Below are 13,550 nucleotides of genomic sequence, written 5' to 3'. Positions count from 1 at the left end.
ATCATTTTACTGAGCAAAATGCAAGTACTGAACTACATGAGCTATGGTCAGATTAGATCACCCTGTCTTCCCCTCCTCCTTCCCTTGTATGGAATATTGAATTCCATTCTATTTACTCTGGGGTAGTAACGACAGCAAGCAAAATATAATTTGAGTAGTTTGAGGAGACTATTGCTGTTGTTTCTGGAAGAGATGAATAGCAGGGCAGATATATTTTCAGCCTCAAATTCTGTGTTAAGCTTGTTGGTTTTTTTGTTTTTCTTTTTAATTTTTTTAGACTTGCAACCAGTTACTTACTCGGAGCCTGCATTTTGGTGTTCAATAGCATATTATGAATTGAATCAAAGAGTGGGAGAAACCTTCCATGCATCACAGCCTTCTCTGACTGTAGATGGCTTTACAGATCCATCAAATTCAGAACGATTTTGTCTAGGTCTGCTTTCCAATGTAAACAGAAATGCTACAGTGGAAATGACAAGGCGACACATAGGTAAAAATCTCTGATCTTTTAACTGTTTAATTTCATTTTAGCCATTAAATTATCTGGAATGATCCAAGTAGAATCATAGATTCTATGATTCTAAGTAGGATGGGCAGATCTGTGTATTGGGATCCTGTCCTGGTTTCGGCAGACTGTGGTGGTTTAGCCCGAATCACCACACAGTTTCTCACTCACCCTCCCCCTACCCAGTGGGACGGGGGAGAGAAATTGGGAAGAAAGGAAAACTCGTGGGTTGAGATAAAAACAGTTTACTAAAATAGCAAAGGAAAACTACAAAGATAACAGAATATAAGGATGTTAATATATACAAAATATACAAAATGGACAGTGTACGATTTCTCACCACCTGATGTCCAAATGACCGACACAGCCTGAGCAGCAAGCAAAGAGGGGGAGAGCGAGCCAGCAAGGTAGAGGGAATGATGCCAGCAAGCAAGAGAGAAGAAAAGGATGCCAAGGGTGCATGCCAGAATGGAATGGATGCCCCCTCCCAAGGGCAGCCCCCACTTATATACTGAGCATGACATTTATGGCATGGAATACTCTTTGGTCAGTTTGGGTCAATTATTCTGTCTGTCTTTCTCCCAGCTTCCTGCATCTGCACATTAGCGAGACTTGGAAAGCCAGACAGTGTCCTTGGTCTCATTAACAACAACTCGTATCATCAGAGTGTTTTTATCAACATTCTTCACACACGAAATCCAAAACACACCGGCTACTGAGAGGAAAATTAACTCCATCCCTGCTGAAACCAGGACAGATCCTTTCACCCTTGTGCAGCCAACCATTGAACTTCTCTCTCAAGGCTTGCCAAGGAGAGCTTGGTCTCTCTTGTTCAGGAGAGAAGTAGAAAGACACAGAGGTCGCTGCTTCTGAAATCAGGGAGAAATGTAGCAGCTTCTGCTACCACAACTAGTTGCAATTGGGAGGAGACATAGAAATGGCTGGAGCTGAAAGGAGCTGCCTTTCCTCAATCAGTAGTCACTAAGTCTGTGGCAGCAGCAGTTGCACAGCTGTCAGACTGAGGGCAGCACAGGAGGAAGCCACTCAACTGTATGAGATTTCTGTTGCTGACATTGCTGTTCTCTGCCTTCTGGAAAAAGGATACTTTACTGCATTGTCTGAGGGGCACGTTTTTGGCTTTTCAGGCTCCTCGTTGCACCACTTGGCCATGGGTAGCATTTATATTCAGAGTTGTTTATAATTTGTAATTAAAACTTAAATTTCAAATATTAACATATTGCTTAGTTTATTCTAATATATAAAATGCAGAATAGGCATTGGTAGTACTACTTGAGTTGTTTTCTGAAATGGGAAAAGCTGCTGTTTTGACATGATCAAGATTTTCTTTGTAATAGTTAATGAAGAATATTGTTTTCCACAGTGCAACATCTTGACTTGAAAGTTCTTCATTAAACTACTTTATTTTCTTTTTTTTCTGGATTCTTTTATTTAGCAACATTCACAATATTTTCTTTGTTTTACTTTCAGTAAAAAAAGTCCAACCCCTTTAGTAGAACTTTGACTACTTCTATACCAAATACAAATACTTGTCTGATAGAATTTTAGATGTGCAGAAACCCAGGTTATGCCTGTGCTGACTGATCAAAATGGTCAATGATGAGGAAAAGCAAAAATGTAAGGAGATCTCACTTTTTTTAAAGCAGCTCACATTGTGATTGAAAAATAACTTTAAAGAGAAAGGGGAAGAGAAACAATGACCTTTTAAGGATGACCTGTTAATTACAAATAGTTTTCTTGGGGAGATCAATTGTACCTTCTCTTACTTGTGCTAGAAATAACCCATGCAGATTTTTTTTTTTCCCCCTCAGAGATAACAGGATGACAATTTGAAAGTGAATGATAGGATTTCTTATGGGTATTTTTTTGTAATAGGACTCAGTGAAGTCCTGTTGTTTTTGTCAAAGTAGTACAGAGAAGGGATAGGCAGTGGGTTGTGAAAGTGTGGGCACATGTAAGCAGAGAGTGTTAGTGGTACACTTGTGTTCTCCTTTTTTGCCAGTGGCCTGTGCTACTTCACATATAACACTTAATATTGGCATAAGTTTTAATTCTGTTGAATCTAATAATTTTATTTCAGTTTTGATATTTCTTTAAGTGAAAAGTTATTTGGTAATGAACGCTGCTTCCTAACTTGGATTTGGTTACAAGCCACTACATGACTAGAAAATTCTATCTCACTCTTGACCAAAAATTATTCTACTTCTTCAAATATTGTGTGTTTGTGGGAGAAAAATCCAAGTTAATTGTGTTCTGCTCTTGCTACAGCTGTCAACCCTGCACTGTGGTCCTGTAGATAATAGATTTCTGTTTCTGTTGTAAAGAAAAACCTTGGCCTTCTCTGAAACAAAATATTTCCTTGTTTGTTGATCTGCTTTGAGTCATATTGTAACTTGAGTTCCTTTGGATTTTGCTGCAGGAAGAGGAGTACGTCTCTATTACATTGGTGGAGAAGTTTTTGCTGAGTGCCTAAGTGATAGTGCGATTTTTGTTCAGAGCCCCAACTGTAATCAAAGATATGGCTGGCATCCTGCTACTGTCTGCAAAATTCCACCAGGTTAGTAGCCTACTAAAGATCTTGAACAAAAATATCCAGTGAATGTATTCACTGAATAACATTTGCTTTCCTTTTGATAGTTTCTTCGTAGTTTCGGGCTTCTGTGTAGCAAACAAAAGTATTCATTGTTTGTACCCTTTTGACTTTTTTATTTGTAGGATGCAATCTAAAAATCTTTAATAACCAAGAATTTGCTGCTCTTCTGGCTCAATCTGTGAATCAGGGTTTTGAAGCAGTTTATCAACTTACTAGAATGTGTACCATAAGAATGAGTTTTGTTAAAGGATGGGGAGCTGAATACAGGTAAGAAAAAGCTTTGCTTTTAAATTTAGTTAAATATTTTTCTTCTTTCACTAATACACTGTTTCTGTCTAGCTTGAAAGCCATATGTACAGACTTCTTACTGCTACTGCAGATATGCTGTCTGCAAGTCGAACCCATATTTTCCTTTTTCTCCCCATCAGCTATGGAGCTCCTAAGTAATAAAGACCAGTAAACTGATTTTAGTATTGCATTGAAGTGAGCTGTTGAGCAAGGAATGTTGTCAAAGTTCCATTTCCTCACTTGGTCCTTGCTTGCTTATTGTGGTGAAATCACTGACAACATCTAGAAGTTTCACAGTTTGTGCTATGAGATTATTCGCTGTTTTAGACATACATACAGTCATTTTGGTCTCTGTCCTGTTCTATATGGAGTATAATGAGTTTGTTAGGTCGTAGTGTGGGATGCAGTTAATAGTACCCAATGGAAAGAATTGGAGTCACTTGGAGTGCATTTTGCAGAAAGAAGTGGCTGGAGAACACGCGCTTAAGGGATGACAAATATTTTGGAACTTGCAGTGGAAAAAACTTTGCAGGAGTAAGTTGACTGTGTTTATATAGTAAAACAGCTAAAAAAGTTTTTTGAGTGGAATAAATAGTCTTTTATCTGCTTTTGAATAATTCCAATTGTATTCTCTATTAGCACAAACCAAGAGCTACAGTTGAGGACAGTGCCTGTTTTTAATGTAGTATGAGAATTTGGGAAGAAAAGGAATTAAAGATTTCATTATTTTGGAGGGCTAGAGATGTGGTTTTAAACAAATCCCTTAAACCTCTAGGAATTGTCCACTGAAAGAATGAAGTCTGACATATCAATACCCTGTTGCAATACACATCTTTTTTTTAATTATTATTTTATTTTTATTTTTTTTTTAAACCCATATAATTTCTGAGTTGAATAATGGCCTGTAAGTTCCACTGTGAATCCTGGGGTTTTGATTCTTTTATCTGCTATTGAAATATGTATATATGTAAATAGCAACGTCAGTATGCGGAGAAAGCTTCTCAGCTAAATGAAACCAACTTTGAAAACCTAATTGGATGATAAATTCTGAGTAATGGAATAAATTGGTACCTCTTTATTAGCAAGAGGTACACAAGAATGAATCTGGCTCAAGTTAAAAGAACTGTTGGATTTGGCTCAAAAGGAGTATGTATACACTTATGTATAATTAAATACAACATTCAAATCGGAACAGAAGAAAGGCTTAGATGGCATGGAGACAACTTGAAGTGAATGGAGTGTTAAGTGCTGGCTTAAAACAGTGGGGAGGCTTTTGGTAAAGTTATTTCTAAGGAGGGAGAAGGTTGGTTGGTAGTAGTCTATAACCCCTTCAGAGATCATAGGATGGAAAAAGCTCCAGTGGAAACACTGCCAGATCAGCACAGAAACTGATTACTGACAACGCTGAACTAGTTTCTTTGCATCTCTGTTTAAGAAGGTACTATAAATTATTGATGCACAAAACTTGTAGGCTATTTTGCAGTTGTGATTAAAGCAAGAAGAGATTGCTCCTGCAAATGCAACTTTGAATTTAAATGAGTTTCAATTTAGTCTGAACTGTCAAAATAGACCAGGAAGCACTGAAATCCATCATTCCTGTTAAAACTTCTGTGCTTCATTACTATGTTCTATGATAAATGTTTTTGACAGCCTTTGTCAAAGCCAAAGCATTACTTAATTTAGGCATATAGCATTATGTGCATAAGGTGTAGATATGGTAAGGTGGTAGACTTAATAAGCTTGGTAGGCAAATAGATTATAGCTTTTTGTTCAATACACGTTGGCTTGAATTGAGGATGGTGATAGAAGTTCAAATCAGCAGTCTGACACACACACACTGTCGTAGTTCAGCCCTGATCAGGACCAGACTACGCAGTCTGTCTCTCGCTCCCCCCACCCTCCAAGAGAATAGGAGGAGATGATATAAGGAAAAACAGCTCAAGGTTTGAGATAAGGACGGGGAGAAATCCTTAAAGTTACTGTCACGGGCAAAACAGACTCGACTTGGGGAAAACTATTCATTTATTTCTAAAATTAGCAGGAGAATGAGACAGGGAACAAGATAACCTCCCCCCACCCCTCCCTCTTCCCGGGCTTAACATTATCTCTACTACCTTCCCCTCCCGAGCGGCACGGGGGGGGGGGGGAAAGGGAATGGGGGTCGCGGTCAGTTCATCACGCGTTGTTTTACGCCGCTGTATCATCATCAGGGGAAGAACTCCTCCCATTCCTCCTCTGCTCCAGCGTGGGGTCCCTCCCACGGGCCACAGTCCTTCGTGAAACTGCTCCGGCGTGGGTGATCTCTTCCACGGGGTGCAGTCCCTCCAGAACAGCTGCCCCAGCGGGCCCTCCACGGGCCACAGCCTCCTTCAGGCCTCCACCTGCTCCAGCGTGGGGTCCTCCACGGGCTGCAGGTGGATCTCTGCCCCTCCGTGGACCTCCATGGGCTGCAGGGGGACAACCCGCTCCACCATGGTCTTCACCACGAGTTGCAGAGGAATCTTGGCCAGGAGCCATATTACTCCTCCCCCTCCTTCTTCACTGACCTTGGCATCTGCAGCCGTTCCTCACAACAGGCTGGCAGACGCCTCTCAGGATCCTTTTTACATCTTATTCACTTCTCATCTCCTCTCCACTTCTTGCAGCCAGGCCGGGCCGAGTTGGGCCCAGTTGGCTGCCCAGCGGGAGGCCAGAGGGTGAGGCCTGCAAGGCCCATGAGGCTCGCGCCTCCCCCTCTCTGCCCCCCGCTCAGCTGCTTCACATCTTCTCCTCCTTTTTTTTCCTGTTTTCCCCTACTTAAATACATTATCGCAGAGGCGTTATCACGGGACATTCTGCTACCAATTGGCTTGGCCTTGGCCAGCAGCGGGTCTGCCCTAGGCCCGGCCGAGTCCACTGAACAAAGGGGAGCGACTTCTAGCAGTTTCCTACAGAAGCTACCACCTTAGGCCCCCCCTCACTAACAAAACCAGAACAGCAACATATATGCACGCGCGCACATATACACACGCACGCACACATGCACGCATGCCCAGACACACATGCACGCATGCCCAGACACGTGTGCACACACATATACGCACAGGCACACATGCACACACGCGCAGACATGTATATACACACACATGCACACACGCATATACGCGTGTGCACACATGCGCACATAGACACATAAATATACGCACAGACACATGTGCATGCACGTGCAGACACATACATACACACATACACGCAGGCACATATATACATGCACATATACACACACAGACACGTGCACGCACGTGCAGACACATGCGCACAGACACACACATACGCACAGACACACGTGCATGCACACGCAGACACATACACACACACGCGTATATGGGAGAGTGAATTAAGCTTTTATGATTGCCAACCCTTCAGCTTTACTGAGGCTTTCTATATAGAGTTTAAGGGCTTCTGTTGCAGAAAATTATAGGCAAGCTTATATAGAAGACAAGAGAAACACAATTTTTACTGAAATTGTTTGTGTGAGGATGTTACAGTACAAAACACATGTAGAAGTGTAAGATTACAGGAAATCAGAGATAAAACTTGTTCCTTTTGAGATAGCATCAGTTAGCACAGTATACACAGTGTTTTGACACAGTATTTCTGACAACATCTAGCAGTTTCCCTATACGCTTATCTTGCCAATAGATAACTGGATAGACTGGAGAGTCTTCAGTTTTGAATTTATTTTTTTTAGCAGTAAGACTCCTGGTGTGGCACTTGAAGGGAGAGCTGCAGTTCTTATTCTATTCTCCAGAGCAGAATATTATTGATAGTATTATGGACAAGCATGTAATTATTGATGTGTCTTATAGATGTGGGCTGTTTTGGTGGTTTTTGTTGGGTGGTGTTTTTTCCCTTCAAAGACTTTCTGAAAAAAGTTTTGCAACCATTACCATAACTGTTACTGATTTTTATCTTTCTGTGTAGTAGATATGGATGGAAACATATTTGATTGTATGATTGTGATGGTTTAGCCTGAGTTGCCACACAATTTCTCACTCACCCTCCCTCTCCCCAGCGGGAATGGGGGAGAGAATTGGGAAGAAAGGAAAACTTGTGTGTTGAGATGAAGACAGTTTATTAAAACAGCAAAGGAAAACTACAATAATAACAGAATATAAGGATATTAAAAATATACAAAGTGAACAATATGTGTTTTCTCACCATTCAATGTCCCAATGACCGATACAGCCCCTCCCGAGCAGCGATCATGGAAACAAAACCAAGCAGCAAGCAAAGGAGTAAGAGGAGGCCAGCAAGGTAGAGGGAACGATGCCAGCAAAACGAGAGAGAGAGATGGATGCCAGGAAGGCAGATACCCACCCTGGCCTGCCCCCACTTATATACTGAGCATGACGTTTATGGCCTGGAATGCTCTCTTTGGCCAGTTTGGGTCAATTATTCTGTCTGTCTTTCTCCCAGCTTCCTGCATCTGCACATTAGCGAGACTTGGAAAGCAGGACAGTGTCCTTGGTCTCATTCACAACAACTCTTATCATCAGGGTGTTTTATCAACATTCTTCACACACGAAATCCAAAACACACCAGCTACTGAGAAGAAAATTAACTCCATCCCTGCTGAAATCAGGACAATGATGGAGAACTTTGTCAGCCAAAGCTGCTTTCTGACTTTGCTATTCTTTATTTTCTAGGCGACAAACAGTAACAAGCACTCCTTGCTGGATTGAACTTCATCTGAATGGACCTCTACAATGGTTGGACAAAGTATTGACTCAAATGGGCTCCCCTTCAGTACGCTGCTCCAGCATGTCGTAAAAGTCCTTCCTCTGTTACCAGTGGGCTAAATATAGAGTCCAGTCAACAGACTTATTATAATAACTTGTCTGTCATAGTATTTGTGTGTGGTCTCCCATGAACTGTTTACTATCCAAAAAGGTTTCAAAAGAAAAAAAAAAAAAAAACCAGAAAAAAAAAAGAAAAAAACAGCACTTGAGATCTCATCAATTAAAGCACCTTGTGGATTCTGTTTCCCTATACTCTGATACTAGATGAAAACTTAGTGTATAGAAATGTCTTCTTCAGAAAGAAGGGACAGTTCTAAAGACTCTTTATGGTGTCTTTATTAGATATATAATTGAGTGTCCTAATGGCTTATCAATAACATGAAGCTAAGTATATGTACAGATAATGTATCATAATCTCAAAATCAGTATTGTGCTGTTCTACATTTTGGTTCCTATAAGTAGTCGTTTGTCTTTTTTGATTGGGGCAAATCTCTCATAAAAATTTCAAGACTCTACTCCTTTATTCTTTTATATTTTTTATATAAGCAGGTTTTAGAGTTGTTCTAAACATAAAAAGCAGACTTTCCTTGTAGAAAAACTTAACTTTTTGCTGCCTTCTTAAAGAAAAAGAAAATCCCTCCATTGGAAGGGAAATAAATGTCTTGATATTCACCTGCAGAATCTTAAGACACCTTATATATGCTTAATGGGGCCTGAAGTGAATTCATATTATAAATTCAGAGTATCCATCACACTAGGAGTCTACTTTTCCCTACCCATCTGAGTTGATGCATCTGTTGCTAGCAATATTACTGGCACTGATGTAATTTGGGACTTTTTTGTACCTTGAATCATTGAAATCAGTGTCTTCTCATGGAATGAGAATTTACCGTAGCATTGGATACTGGATTAAGTACACAAGGTTATTGGCTTACCCCTTACATCTGTATTTTTTCATTAAACATGTCACTAAAAATAACATTTTTTAATTTTTGGAGCCAAATACCTTGAAAAATCATTTCCCAGGGTAAACTAGACTCTTTTGTATAGGTTTTAAATAGATGCAGCTTCTTAACATATTTCAGTAATAGAACTTAAATTTCTGATCTGAGTGGCTTTGTATAGCTTGCTTACATACCAGATCATATGCATTCATTATGTCATAATGGGCCTTGTTATTAAAAGTAGTTGCTTCTGCAAAACCTCTAGGGTAGTGGTTGCTGAGGTTTGACCAGCAAAGGAGGACTTCTAGGTTCTTCATGACAGTGCATGTTATTGTGAACCCTTGGACACTACAGCTGCACCATATTAAAAATATTCTGAAATATATTCTATAAATAAGTCTGGGTTGGGGAAGGATTGGGAAACTGTATAGAAGGGTTATTCTGACTTGAAAAATATACATCTTACTAACAATCTTGTGATCTAGCTGTCTGTCATTCTTTTGTTATTGTGGCAGTAGCAGGATTGCCTTTGTTTTTCCCATTTTCATCCATTACACTAGCACTGTACTTTGTAAGTACAGCTAGTGATAACTTAACTTTGAGAACAAAAATGTGGCCAGTGTTACAACTTCTAATCAGTTGACTGAATTGATGATAGTGATGGGATATTTTTATGCCATAATGATTAGGACATAGAAGCAATACCGAAAATCAAGCCTTGAAAGAGTGGGCAAGACACCTTTAAAAAAATTGGCAAAGCAGTTACCAGTTTGTACTAGTTTTACCAGTAGATTAATGTATTGGTAGAACTTGTGAACCTAAGAAATAAGCTTCATGCGTGTTGCATTTGCCTAATATGTGAATACACTAATAAAAGTTTTAATTCTCATGATGGCTGTTCTTTTTATTAATTGCTGTATGTATTTTCTGTTAAAGGCTAGGAATTACTCTAGCTCACTCAAATAAATGGCACAAGTGTCCTGCATGTTGTGGCTGGAACAGTATAGTTTAGATATTATAGTTTAAAATAGCTTCTCATGCAGCTATTGTGGAGGTTCTGGATCTGTGTGCTTAATGATAGACTTCTATTCCAGATAGAGTTTATTAAAGCAATTGCTTTTCTCTTCCACAATCAAATTGCATCCCACTAGCTTAGATATCTACTTTCACCTGTGGAACAGCTGGATAAGAGCTATTTGTCTGGGTGAAAGACTCCATTGCTTTTATGAGCAGGTTGCAACTTGAATCAGTTGGGTGACCTAATTCTGTAGTCTCCTTACTGTGGATTTCTGTATGTGTTCTTTCAGTTACAGTGATATTACTTGCTTTGCCTTGAACATTGTCATAACCTTGACTGTACCCTTTTTTTGGTACATGCTTCTAAGTAGTGTACATGGACATTGCAGGCCATTATCTGTGGACCTGTGGTGCTGCCTGTGTGCAAAGCGATCTCAGTCTATGTAGAAGTCACTTTTTTGACTTCTGTTAGTACCACTAAGATATTCTCTCCTGTTTCAGCCACAGCTTAGTGGAACAAGGGAACTTATCTGACTTTGAAATGTTTGCTTGCCTGTATTTCATTTAAATGTCTTTAGCAGTTCTTGAGTAACTTTAACCTACTCCTGTTTCTTAATCCAGTGCCTTTCTGACTTATCCCACTGCTGTTCTGCTCTTCCTCAAAATCTGACCAGTGCCTGCTCGAGCATCTTTATGCAGAGTGCCTGTGGTACATGAGTAATGTGACCTCATCCCTCTTCTCTTCCGCCAGTCAAAGTACTGATATCCAAAGTACAAATCAAAAGGGAATTATTTTTTTTATGAGGCTGTTTTGTTAAATAAAATACCAAGCAGGGAGTACTCAACTTGGAGATACTTTAAGTATGGGTAGCCAGCCTGCTTATCTGTATCATGATGCTGGAAAAACTCAGTATGTAACTGTTGCCTTAAGTTTGGACTGGGATTCCATGTGCCTGGGTTCTTATCTCTCTTTTGTCACTAGCCCTATCCAAGCTTGATTTTCATAGTACTACTAAAGCCAAGTAATCACAAATCAGGTAGTTGATGTAAACACTCAAGCCTAAAAATTAATTTTGAGTTGCCTTTTAGCAGCTTAGATGCACTGAGCTGACCTTTCAGAACCCTTCCCCCTCCAAAGAAAAACCCAGTTTCATTTAGAAGTTGTTCCAGGGCTGAGGCCTCAAGAACAATGTCAAATGCCTGGACTCCTGCACTTTTTAAATTGTGAGAACTGATAGTAGAGCATCATCTCTATGTATTTCCCCCTTCCTTTTGTGCCTGTTTCCTATCAAGGTGGTAAGCTCTCTGCAACAGGAATTCTCTGCTGTTAACTTGAGCATCTTTGATGGAGTCGTTTGACTTCCAGGTGCTGTTGTACAAATCTAGAACATGGTGAGAGCTGTGATGTTTTTTTTTGTTCTTATTTAGGATGTACTTGATCAGAACTTAACCTCCTTGAGACTGATTGCAGGCAAACGGCATAAATAGTTTAACTTCAGACCCCCTGTGTAATCAACAGAGAGAGGTAAAGTCTGAATTTGGGGCTCTGGATTGCTCTGTGGTAGAGAGCCTAGGCTGTTGGCTGAGGTGCCTGATACAGGTGTATAATGTAAGTATGAGTATCTGCCTTAAAGTTATTGGGTGCTATCAAAGCAGTCAGCTTAAATGTTTAGGAATAATAGCTTTAAACTAATTTACACAGTAAAAACTAGAAATCACAACTACTGTACTTCACTAAGCTTTTTAACTTTTTTATATGTCCAACTTTTCATGTTTAAGTGGGAGAGTGATGTTTGGGGGTTTGATAATCCATCTGCAGCTCTAAATTGTTGGCACAGTGAACTGTGTTTTGTTTTAACCTTCAAACTTGTCAGTTTGTTGTGGTTACAGCTTTTTTTAGCATTACAAACTGAAATTTTACTGCAGCTGCATTTTGAGTTAAAATATTGTGAAATACAGGATTTCACTATACTCCACCCACACAGTTATTTACTTAAGTATAGAGCAGTGTTCCTCTTACCAAAACAAGTTTGACTATAACCTGATTTCAGGGATGCTGAAGCTGCAATACTAGCTTTGAAGAGTCAGTGAAGTACTATCTTCATTAGAAGAATTGCACATATAGTGAGTAACATGCCAGCTGTATTAGAAAGTGCTTCTAGAAGGACCTACTCAGGGAAGTAAATTGCAGCTGATCTGAAAGTTTATTACTATTAAGAAAATATTAATGAAATGTGAGTTTTCCTCACCGCTTAAGCTGGACTAGTAAATAACCATTGTAAACTGTATTAAAGGAGACCATTTAAAAATAGCCTTCAGTCATGTTGGTCCTCTTTTCCATATCTCTGTCCTGTAAAAATTCCTCTAAGGTTACTGTTTCTTCTCTTAAGAAAGCACAATTTGTAGAGTAAGTTTCTAGTACTATGTTGTCACAGCTATGAAAACTAGAATCAAGGCTTTAAAGTTGAGAGCAGTCTTTGTTACATTAGCTGTTGTTTTGCTAATTGTAATCAGGATTAAATCTAGTTAGCTGGCAGAAGAAAAATAGATGACAAATAATGGATATGCAAAGATGTCTTGTTTGTTTTATCCTATAGTCAGAATGGATTCAATACGGGCTGGTTGCTTTTCTTGTTCCTTTTGGAATAGGATCCAAAGTGGCAATGGACATACATGTGCCAGTCCTAATTTTCTTTTAATTTGCAACACTCAAAGTTGAAACAAAGCTTTTGTCACTCTTGATTTTTCTGTTAACAGCATCTAGCTATTTGCTCATCTAAAGCTTTAGTAAGATATTGTAAAAGAATTTGTGTGCCTTATGAATTAATTGAGCTTTTGAGCAATGTGTACCTGAGGCTGCAAATGCAGTTGATTTTTTTTTTTTTTTTTTTTAACCTGTCTTTGCTTTAAAGTTTTGCTTATTTGTCTCTTCATTCTGAAGTAAAATTCCAAGAACAACTGTTGTGGCACCAAGCATAGAAAATTGTTAAGCTTAGGTTGCCAGCAGTTGCAATTTATCTTTGGGTGAAGGGGTGGGTGCTGTTCATTAGTTCTTCTTTTAATCTTTGGGAGGAGCTGCCTAGGCAGTTGGTCACCTTTGATCAAGGAGTAAGAAGCCAGGGAGGCTGGAGCCTCAAGCATGCACCCAGTTTATGAGGAAACTGCAGCAGAGGCAGGTCAGGCTGTAGAGCCATACTCTGGACCAGAGAATTGCAGACTCTCCAGGGTTAACTGTCATATATTCCAAACTACAAAGATACACAGCAATTGGACAAGCAATAGTAGATAGGTAAGCTTAGGTTGCCTAGATTCATTAATTACTTTGAAATAAAACTAATGGATAATGAATTTAGAAACACTTAAGAAGTCCTGACTCTTCTGTATGTGTTGCGTGCCGTTGAAGA

The 13,550-nt window shown here is 39.5% G+C and overlaps 1 protein-coding gene across 1 annotated transcript in view; it reads left to right on the top strand.

The window, feature by feature from the left end:
* LOC147596577 (SMAD family member 2-like) overlaps positions 1 to 10,021 on the top strand; it is a 44,317-nt gene extending 34,296 nt beyond the window's left edge. The window contains exons 7-10 of the mRNA XM_086769657.1: positions 278 to 490; positions 2,943 to 3,080; positions 3,239 to 3,383; positions 8,093 to 10,021. Coding sequence (XP_086625783.1) covers positions 278 to 490; positions 2,943 to 3,080; positions 3,239 to 3,383; positions 8,093 to 8,216 — 620 coding nt within the window. The 3' untranslated portion in view covers positions 8,217 to 10,021. The remainder of the gene's footprint in view (positions 1 to 277; positions 491 to 2,942; positions 3,081 to 3,238; positions 3,384 to 8,092) is intronic.
* Positions 10,022 to 13,550: the final 3,529 nt, after the last annotated feature.

This window comes from Chlamydotis macqueenii, chromosome W, assembly GCF_036417535.1.
Source record: "Chlamydotis macqueenii isolate bChlMac1 chromosome W, bChlMac1.mat, whole genome shotgun sequence".
NCBI classification, from domain to species: domain Eukaryota; kingdom Metazoa; phylum Chordata; class Aves; order Otidiformes; family Otididae; genus Chlamydotis; species Chlamydotis macqueenii.
This window is presented reverse-complemented; position numbering and strand designations above follow the sequence as displayed.